Genomic DNA, 11,015 nt, shown 5'->3' with positions numbered 1-11,015 from the left:
GCTGTTGCAGATTGAGCTTGTGATCTAATGGATAAAAAATCCACTAGTGGGTACTGCAAATTTCTTGAAGGAAATCTCATTAGTTGGGCTTCAAGAAAACAGAAAGTAGTTGCAGTGAGTTCCACCGAAGCTGAGTATCGAGCCTTGGCTCAAGCATCAACTGAGTTAGTGTGGATAAGAAATTTGTTTCAAGAGTTAAGGATATCAAGCAATTTTGTTCCAATCTTATGGTGTGACAATCTCAGTGCTGGTTTTTTGTCATCTAATCCTGTGTTTTGTACCAGTACCAAGCACATTGAGATTGAAGTGCAGTATGTCAGAGAGCTAGTAACCAGCAAGTATGTAGGTACTGAATATCAAACAGTTGATATTTTAACCAAGCCTCTTTCTGCAGCCAGGTTTTGTACACTTCGTAGCAAGTTAAATCTTATCTCAGCGTCTAATTTGAGGGGCGATGTTGTTGCAAGCTGAAACTTTCTGGGTTAGTTCCGCCTCTGGGGCGATGTTGCTAAGATTAAAGAAGAAGAATTAAAAGGTAGAATAAGCTGCTGGCGTATGTGAGGAACAAAGGAGCAGACGTAATTCTGGTCTTCGAAATTCAGTTAAACGGTTTCCATTACCGTTAGTTCAGATTAGTCTTACGAGTGTTAACGAATGCTGGATGGCTTTAAAAAGCTTAACCGAAACGCAGCGTTTTACGAGTTCAAGTTATACGCTGCGTTCCATTAACAAAACCACAACCAAGAACGTTGAAGAAGAAAAGAACAAAAACAGGGGTTTTAAGCTTAAAACCCAGAAAAGTGCAGACTGAAAAATTGAAGAAGAAAGCAGGTTCAGTGTGTTGCTTGGCTGTTAAAAGCACGTCTAATCATTGCCAAGTTTTACGGAAGTATTTATTTATCACTGTTTTCGTTTTCTCTTTAATGAAAAAGTAGTACAATTTCAGCTAGATCAAGTTCTCTCTGTTATCCGTTGAATTGCTCAAGTTTTATCTATCCTAAACTAAACTCTTCTAAAATAAAGAGATTTAGATACAAGATTAAACTGAGAACTATTGCAGTAAATTAACAAATGATAAAGCAAGTTGTTTGTCTGATGAGACATACTTTTCGGCGGTCGATTGTATTGTACACTCATACTAAGGTGGTTTACCATTGAACGAAATAGAGAAGCAACAGGAACAAAATAATAATAGTAAAACAAAACAAACAGTAAACAAAGAAATTATACGCGCGATTTACCCTGGTTCACCCAATATGAGCTACGTCCAGCTGAGTCAATATTATTGAAATATGCCTCACCTCTCTCGTTTACAATGAATGAATTGCTCTCACACTCATAACAAGAGAAAAGAATGTTTATATACTAGGTTTAAGAGATTAAACCTAGTTTTACAAGAATTCCTATTCCTAAGCCCAACCCAAAAAGGAATTAATAACTTAAAAGGAATCCTACAGTGGTTATACATGAAAAAGCCCAAAACCGCCTACGAGCTCGGGGGCGCTACCCCCGCGACCCTCGCCCGCTCACCGGGGAGCGGGACACCCGCCCGCTGACCTGTCAGCGGGACCCCCGAGTGCGTCTCCGTTACCCATTAATGCTGAAGTAGTCGACAACTCCAACAACCATCAGTATTGCAATATTTCACTCATATTAACGGGATATAATCTCATTAATCGATTATATTAAAACAATATTATATACAAAGATTATCTAAAACTGATTGTATTGAAACAAGATGCAAAAAAAAAGTTTTCCACTAAACTCACAAAGAAACAAGAACGAAGGGTCCGATGACACTATAAATAAATATCTCCAAACTCTGTAGTTTAAGAATAGGCTTTGTTCTCAAAGGGTCACCCTCCCTTCCCTTTGATTTCAGTGAGGTTTTTTTGTACTGTTGCCAAATTGAATTCTTAGCAGACTAAGCTTTGAAGGAGTTTCAATTTTTCTGGTATTCTAAATTAAAATCCAATCTATTTCAACATATGGATGAAATCTTTCAAGACTTGAAGATGAGTCAAGAGGGTTCTTTTTGGATTCTCAATTTGAGCCAAATTTGCATTTGTTTTGTAGCACTAGCAGTGTGATATGGGATTAGAGCCAAAAGTATAAGTCAATTGTATTGAGTAGTTTGGACAAAATTTAAATTGAGATGGCACGTTCAAGAAAATTTTATCAATAAGTATATAAAGCTGAGAGAGATGTCAAATTTGCAGAGTCCCTCTCAACATCAGTATTCAATGGATTCAAAGCAAAAAAAAATCATCCTCGAGTATTTATTCCTCATGAAAATAGATTCATGCAAACATCTTATACAAGATAGAGCATAAAAGTGATGATGGTTCAGATGGGGTCAACCCAGTGAGCCAAATTTGGGTCCAGCTGCCACTGGCCTAGGCCAAATTTGGGCAGTTTTTTTTTTTTTTTTTGGTGGAATTTGGTACCGTAAGAAGCCCGCTTCTGCTGGTTTTGGGGTTTTTTTTTGGCAGATGAGATAAATTTTCACATGGTAACTTGAAACTTTCTATGAAAATCAGTTATCCGGAAGTTCACTGAACCATGACTACTAAGTCTTGGGCTTGCCGATCTTATTCATTACGTCGAGCTGTGAAATCAATTGACAGCTTAAAATGGTACCGTATGTAGAAACATATTACTAAATAATAGTATTTCAAGTAACTGTTCTTCATAGTATACCCAAACCCAGAAAGCTTAAAACCCAGAGAAGTGAACACTTAAAAATTGAAGAAGGGAGCAGGTTCAGCGTGTTGCATGGCTGTCAAAAGCACGTCTAATCATTGCCAAGTTTTACGGAAGTATTTAGTTATCATTGTTTTCGTTTTCTCCTTAATGAAAAAGTGGTACAATTTGAGCTAGATCAAGTTCTCTCTATTATTCGTTCAATTTCTCAAGTTTACTAGAAAATTCTCACTGGGAGACAACAAAAAAAGGTTTTGTACAAAAATAGGTTAGAAATTCTAGTGGGTATGATTTGATCAATTGGGTTTTCTAATTGAACTGAAGCTGTGATTAACAAAATGACAATTTTCTAAAGTAGACAGTGTGTGGTGCAGGAAAAAAGCTTTTCGTCCTAGAGTAGACAGTAGTAGAAATTAAGCTAAATGTCATTTTCATACATAACTAAAGGTAAAATAGTAGTCTTTTGTTTACACACTTTCCGTACAGAATTTTCAACTGAAAAATAAAAAACATGCAACTGTTCCAGCGGCTGTCAAGGCAATGGCTCTCATTTTCATCGTTAATTGCGGAGAAACCAAGTCTACGGTCATGCTGACTTTTGGAGCCATAGAAGCAAAAAAAGCCTTTGGCCCTTCTTTTACGTTTGTCCCTTCTTAAATGTTCCTCCACTTTGAGCAAGACCTCCCTTTCTATACGTTTGCCCCTTCTGATACGTTTGTCCACTTCCTCTTGTTTTACATTATTGTCTATGACACCATCTTGAGCTTTCAATTGATTTAACAAGTTTTCGACCCATCTTATACGTTCCTCCAATCTTGAGCAAAAAGTCATTATCATTATCATTGGTGTGCCCATCTCAGTCATTACGTTGAACTGTCAATGGAAGGGAAGGAGAAAGGATGCAGCTTAACGTTTAACTAAATTTATTAGACAATATCACTATCATGCTGACTCTTGAGGGCCACAGGCCACTTGACTCAAACAAGTCTTTGGCCCTTTCTATATTGAAGCTGAAGTTATTTTCAATGGGGCTGTTTTTACGATAATATTTGAAAACCGCCTATAAATTCATCTCCATTTTCCTACAATGCTTCAGCACCAGATCTACATTATCTAATTTATTTACTTGCATTATGGGTTTATCCTCATGTTTCTTCTCATTTATACGCTTACTTCTTTGGCTCTCATTATTTCATCTTACGCTCCTTGCTCATTTTACTTCTTCTGTGAAGCCACTCTGTCATGATGATGAGCGTTCTTCCTTGTTACAGTTCAAGGAAAGCCTAATTATCAATAAGTTCGCTTCTATAGAGCCTTCTGCTTATCCCAAGGTTGTATCCTGGAAGGCTGATAAAGACTGCTGCTCATGGGACGGTGTCACCTGCAGTGAGATTACTGGTCATTTGATCGAGCTTGACCTCACCAGTAGCTACCTCTACGGTTCCATCAACTCTAGCAGCAGTCTCTTCCACCTGGTCCATCTCGAATGGCTTAGCCTTAGTGATAATGACTTCAATGGCTCCAAAATCCCGTCCGCAATCAAGAACCTTTCCAGGTTATCATATCTTAGCTTGTATAATTCTAGTTTTTCTGGTCAAATACCATGGGAGGTCCTGGAGCTCTCAAATTTGGAGACCCTTGACTTAACGTTTAATTTTAACTTAAAGCTCCAAAAGCCTGGTCTAAGAAGCCTAGTTGAGAAGTTAACCTACCTCAAAGTCCTAGCTCTTGGTCATGTCAATATTTCTTCTCCCATACCTGATATCTTGGCAAATTTATCTTCGTTGACTACCTTATCTCTCAAGGGGTGCCAATTGCAAGGTAAATTCCCTACAAAGATATTCCAATTACCCAACCTACGCGTTCTCAGCATGCGGTTCAATGCAGGTCTCAATGGCTCTTTGCCAGAATTTGAAAACAACACCCCCCTCGAGGAATTGAGACTTGGGAGCACGGGATTTTCCGGTGAGATTCCATATTCAATAGGGAATCTTAATTCCTTACAGATCTTGGATTTAAGTAATTGCAGTTTTTTTGGATCGATTCCGCCTTCACTTGGAAATCTTACCAAGATCAGGCTTCTTTACTTAAATCAAAATGGATTTTCAGGTGAGTTGCCAACTGCTATTGGAAATCTTTCTTCTTTAGAAGAACTGGAACTTTCTGTAAACAATTTTTCAAGCCAAGATTCTCGTTCATATTCATGGATGGCTAAGTGTAGTAAACTTACTTCCTTAAGCCTTTCAAAAACAAATATAGTTGGAGAATTTCCCTCTTGGGTTATGAGCCTAACAAATCTTACTCTTTTATATTTGAGCTCAAACGAATTAAATGGTACAATCCCTTCTCAAATTAGGAACCTAACGAAACTCGGTTCGCTTGCACTTGACGGAAATCAATTCCAAGGCCCATTTCCTAGCGCTCTCTTTGACCTCGCGAATCTTCAAATGATTTACCTTGAAGGAAATAATCTGAGTGGCACACTGGATATGGACATGCTTTTTTATAAGCTCAAAAATTTACATTTATTTTCTCTCTCTTCAAACAATTTACAATTGCTCACCCATATCAATGGCCATACTAAAGTTCCGAAATTTGGGGTTCTCAGATTGGGGTCCTGCAACCTTATTGAGTTCCCACACTTCTTGCGAGATCAAGATCAATTGGAGAACCTAGACCTTTCCTCAAACAAGTTGGTTGGCCAAATACCTAGATGGTTTTTCCACTTAAGTGTAGATTCATTGCAAACCTTGGACCTTTCCGACAATCTTTTAACAGGTTTTGACTGACATCCTGTTTTCTTTTCTTGTTCTCCTCGAGTCTTTTTAGGTTTAAGGTCAAATAAGCTACAAGAACATGCAATTGTAATGTTAATTCTTAATTTTAGTTTCTAAGTTTGTATTCGTAATTTATAATTACAAATAATAAAAAGTATTGAAATTCAATTAATATTTCAATGTCTCATTATTTTATTATATTTTATAATGATTATATATTTTATAATTAATACAAATATAAAATGTCACTAAATATAACATATCAAAATATTTTATAATAATCATTAATAATAAATCAAAATTACCATAATTTATAAATATTAAGAACTAAATATTAAAAAAAAAATTCATAGGTTGGCCCACAAGGCACACAAGCCAGCCCATGTGCTAGGCCCACGAGAGGTTATATAGTAGGTCGTGCCGTGGACCTTTAAATTTGGCAGGCCGGCATGGCATGGCACGACACGGTATGAATTTATGTGGGCCTTAGCATGGCACGACGGGCCTTGAATTTTTAGGCACGGCATGGCCCACCACCAGCTCTAAGTAAAACGCACCATTTAACACTATCACATTATAGTCCATAAACTTTCATTTTTAACAATTTGCCCCTTTAAACTAGTTTTAACAGAATAAACTGAAATTGAAAATCCTGCACTTCTATTCAACATTTCCCTTCAAACTGAACTCTCTGGTGACTTGAAACACACCAGTAAATCAACATAGATGTTGACTTATTAGAGCCAACTTGATTCATGAAAGTAAGATTTACTAATGTCTTGTGAGTTTGTTTGTCAATCCATTTCCCTAGTCATTAGCCAGCTGTTTCCCTGTTTTATGACAAAAGTTACGGAATGCCTATAAATTCATTTCAATTCTCTTCCAATGCTTAAGCACCAGATCTTTATGTTTCTTCTCATTGATACGCTTACTTCTTTGGCTTTCATTATTTCATTTTACAATTGTTCACTTTACTTCTTTTTGTGCAGGCATTGCGTCATGATGATGAGCGTTCTTCCGTTTTTGCAGTTCAACCAAAGCCTAGTTATCGATAGGTCGACTTCTTTTGATCCTTCTGCTTATCCCAAGGTTTCATCCCATTTTTAATTCTTATAGATTAGGTGTATATTTGGTTTTGTTTTGAGAAAGGGCATTTCTGTCACATTTTAAAGTTTCATCGGGGCTGAAAACGAAAGAATGGAAATGGTTGGGTTTGCATACAAAGGGAGAAAAACTGGACATTTTTGAAGAAAAAGCTGATGTTGCGGGGTTACAGTAGAAATATAGAATTCAAGGGGAGTTTTAAAACTTTTGGAAAGTTTAAATATAAAAAGGGCTGATTTTCGCCCAGATGAAGAAAGAAGAAAAAAACCGCGAGAAAGAAAAGAAAGAGAGAGAAGAAAAAGAAGGGAGACGAAGAGAGAAAGAAGAAAAAGAACTTCGGCCGACCGCAGAGAGGAGGAAGGGAAGAGGAGAGACAAGGAGAAGAAGAGGAAGAGAAGAAAAGAAAGGGAAAGAAAAAGAGAAATGGGGGAGAGAAGTGAGGTAAGTGCTCCAAGGAAAGTGAAGGGATCACACGAATTTTTGTAGAAATTGTATCATACCTGTGGTTTTAGAGTGAGTCATCTCACTTTTCTTTAATTGTGTAATTCTAATTAATTTTGTCATTCGGGTTGTCAGGTGAAGGAGAGGATATGCTTGAGGCAGTTGGGCTTTTCGGTTGAGCTGAAATTTTTTGTGAGTGGATTAACCGAAAAGTCTTTTAAAACTTAATTGCTGTTTGCATTCAATTTATTTATTCATTATAATGTTTTGGGTGCAAAATCTTGAGTTAGTATGTTATTTGCTAAACCTTGTCTTGCATGTTTTGCTGAGCAAATTTTGGGTGATAATGCATTAGATCTGGTTCCAAATAATGAGTTTTCATACTGCATGTTATTTAAATATATGTATATGGCTGTCTCATGAATTTGATGTTGATGGCTGCTTGATTGGGGTGTGGTTGGCACTAGAGAGAGTTGGGTTCGCTGATGTTGAAGAGTGGAGAAAATTTATATATGCGATTTTTAGTAACGGGAAATGTTGGTGCTGGCTTATTAATTGTTGAATGGAATATTATTTATTTGAATGAGACTTTATCAATAATAACTCTTTTCTTTATTTATATACACATATAGGTGTAAGGTGCATTTGGTGTTTTGTTCTTCAAAATGGGCTGTTGGCTTAATTTGGAGATAGTTTTGCTAATCAAAGAGTGAGTGGGAATTGCACAAAATCCTTTACTAAGATTGAGTTTTTAAGCTTATGTTACTTTAAAGTTATTGCCTTTCAATCACTTGGAAATTCGTGTGAATTGAATATTAAATGTGTTTTTTTGGTAGAAATGAGTTTTTGTGATGTTGTGTGAAGAGTAGTTGAGAATATATATATATATATATATATATATATATATGTGTGTGTGTTGTGTGGGTGTGTGTGGTGTGGTGTGTGTTAAAATTGGTGAATTTTTTAATAGCATGTGATACACGTTGTATTCCAAATTCTAGTACATTTTGTTTTAAATTATTTTGCTAAACTATTGAGTTAAATGTGTTGTTGGTGGAATTGACTTCAAATTGGCTGGTAGATTCAACTGGAAGTGTTGAAATGCATGAATAAGTGGAATTTTGATATCTTTGGTAAATTGGTTGAAGGAAAAACACAAATGGGTTAAAATGTCAGTTTTGAAACATGTTTAAAAATGTGCAGTCTCACCCCATAATTGACATTTTTTTATATGCATGTTATTTAAGAAGTAGTCATATTTTCCATGACAAGGACATTATTAGATGATATTTAAGTATTGTTGTGGTTTTGAAACCACCTGGCGAAGTACCGACCCCCCAGATTACAAACTTTAGGCTCTGTCCATGCGATGTAAGGTTCCCCTAGGTATGAGATATATTCGGTCTTCAACTCTGTGCATATGTATTTATATATTAGTGCTATGTCTGGACATCAATGTTCGCCAGGTATTGAGCTAGTTTTCTTCAGGCTTTGACCGCGTGTGATAGATTTTGCGAGGTATTAGGATTTTCCCAACTCTAACTGTAAGTGGGATGCCCACTGGTTTTGAGATATTTTCCCCGGATACTAGTTGTGTTGAGAGTTTTCAATACAGATTTGAAGTTAGTATCATAATCAATTTAGTTTAAGGAAGAGAATTAATATTCGTTCCCAGTATTTAGAAACAACTATCATGGTTAGAGTTGAGCTCATAAGCATGTTAAGATAATTGCTGGATATACATAGAACATTGTTTTCAGAATTTTCTTGATGTTTTATTGCATGTTTTAGTATTTTTGAAGAATACATGACTCATTGAGCATAGTTTCGTTTTTCATAAATCTGGACTGTTAATACATTTGAAAATGTTTTGACAAACGATTTATCCCAATCCCCCACTCCCTCATTATTTTAGCTCACCCCTTTTTAGAAATGCTTTCCTCCCTCCGCAGGTTCTCAGGACTTCGTGTCGAACAGTGAGTTTTCCGCTCAGGTGTGGCCACCTCTCCAGATTTCTCACGTGTGTATTTGTTTATGTTATGTGGAGGACAATTTTATATTTTGTAACCGACTCATGTTTTCGGACATGTCAAAAACAGTTAGTTTTTTTATTTCGGATTTCAAGTGTGTTCTATTTCCATGTATTTTACTCTGTGTTTCTGGACTTTTTTTTAAGATGCTTATGACATATTGTTTTCAGATTCCCAATTTTGTGTCTTCTTCATTTATGTTTCTTATGGGAATAAATTTATTGATATGTGGTTTTATTAAGAGAAAAAACAGATTTTCACAGCGCATTTCTTGGTCATCGGATTCTCTCGGAGCGCCGGATCCTGTGGGATAGGGAGGGTCAGGTCCTGTCATAAGCTAAATGGCATTTTCATAACTAAAGGCAAAATAGTAGTCTTTTGCTTACACACATTCGGCCAGAATTAAAGTGAGAAATAAATCAAAACATATCATTTTCATCGTTAATTTGGAGCACCAGTAACATATTAATCCTATTTTCATTATTAAGACTTGGTCTTGCCCATCGCTTTCACAACGTGACTTCAATAAAAGGGCAAGCAGAAAGGAGGCAGATTGAGGTTCTAATTAATGCTGACTTTTAGAGCGGCTTGACTCATGAAGCTTGATTTACAAATATCTTATGACACCATCTTTGTTGGAGTTGTCGACTACTTCAGTATTAATGGGTAACGGAGACGCACTCGGGGGTTCCGCTGACCGGTCAGCGGTGGTGCCCCGCTCCCCGGTGACGGCGGGTCGCGGGGCACACCCCTGAGCCCGTAGGCGGTTTTGGCTTTTCCATGTATAACCGCTGTAGGATTCCTTTTAAGTTATTAATTCCTTTTTGGGTTGGGCTTAGGAATAGGAATTCTGTAAAACTAGGTTTAATCTCTTAAACCTAGTTATAAACATACTTTTCTTGTTATGTGTCGAGAACAATTCATCATTGTAAACGAGAGAGGTGAGGCATATTGCAATATTGACTCAGCTGGACGTAGCCACATTGGGTGAACCAGGGTAAATCGCGCGTATTACTTTCTTGGTTTACTGTTTGTTTTGTTTAATTATTATTATTTTGTTCCTGTTGCTTCTCTATTTCGTTCAATCTTAAGTTAATCATTTGATTTCACAAGTCTTTGACAGTCTTATGCGTGTTTAGGTTTGAGCAAGACATACATATTGTATGTTAAGACCTGCCTATAAATTCATCGCAATTCTCCTACAATGCTTAAGTACAAGCTCTTCATTATCTAATCTAGTTACCTATTATGGGGTTATCCTTATGTTTCTTCTCATTTATACGCTTACTTCTTTGGCTCTTATTCCTTTATTTTACAGTACTTGTTCACTGCACTCTTTTGTGCAACCACTCTGTCACGTGACAAGCATTCTTCCTTGTTGCAGTTCAAGGAAAGTCTAATTATCAATAAGTAAGCTTCTTCTTATCCTTCTGCTTGTCCGAAGGTTTCATCCTGGAATTCCCATAAAGATTGCTGCTCATGGGACGGTGTCACCTGCAATGAGATTATTGGTCATTTGATCGAACTCACCTCTCTAGTACTTGCCATCCTGGTCATGTTGGCCTTGTTGATAGAAGGATTATCCCTCTATAAACCAGCAGCTTGAGTGTGTCTAGTCAGTGTGGGAGAGTCAAGCCCATATGTTGGGTCATACTGGCCTTGTTGATGGAGGATTGCCCCTCTTATAAACCAGCAGGCTTGACGTGTCAGTCAGTGAGAGAGTCAAGCCCATATGTTGGGTCATGTTGGCCTTGTTGAATGGGAGGATTCCCCTCTTATAAACCAGCTTTGAGCGTGTCTAGTCAGTGTAGGAATCCAACCCCCCCCCCCCCCCTCCTCTCACGGTCAACACATATGTTGGTTTAGTCTATTGATGGAGGTAGTTGTTGGCTCTAATTCCGCTCTAACTCCTCACCCACTAGTCAAGCACTCACTCAACTGGGCCTTGCTTTGTAACATA

At 37.2% G+C, this 11,015-nt stretch overlaps 1 protein-coding gene across 1 annotated transcript; it reads left to right on the top strand.

Moving 5' to 3' along the window:
* The first annotated feature begins 3,836 nt into the window (after positions 1–3,836).
* LOC116131058 (receptor-like protein 7) lies at positions 3,837–6,535 on the top strand. Its single transcript, XM_031416701.1, has 2 exons — positions 3,837–4,868; positions 6,470–6,535. The coding sequence occupies exons 1-2, from the start codon at positions 3,837–3,839 to the stop codon at positions 6,533–6,535; spliced, it is 1,098 nt and encodes a 365-aa protein (XP_031272561.1).
* The last annotated feature ends 4,480 nt before the right edge of the window (positions 6,536–11,015 follow it).

Source organism: Pistacia vera, unplaced genomic scaffold (genome assembly GCF_008641045.1).
Source record: "Pistacia vera cultivar Batoury unplaced genomic scaffold, PisVer_v2 Contig228, whole genome shotgun sequence".
Lineage (NCBI taxonomy): Eukaryota > Viridiplantae > Streptophyta > Magnoliopsida > Sapindales > Anacardiaceae > Pistacia > Pistacia vera.
This window is presented reverse-complemented; position numbering and strand designations above follow the sequence as displayed.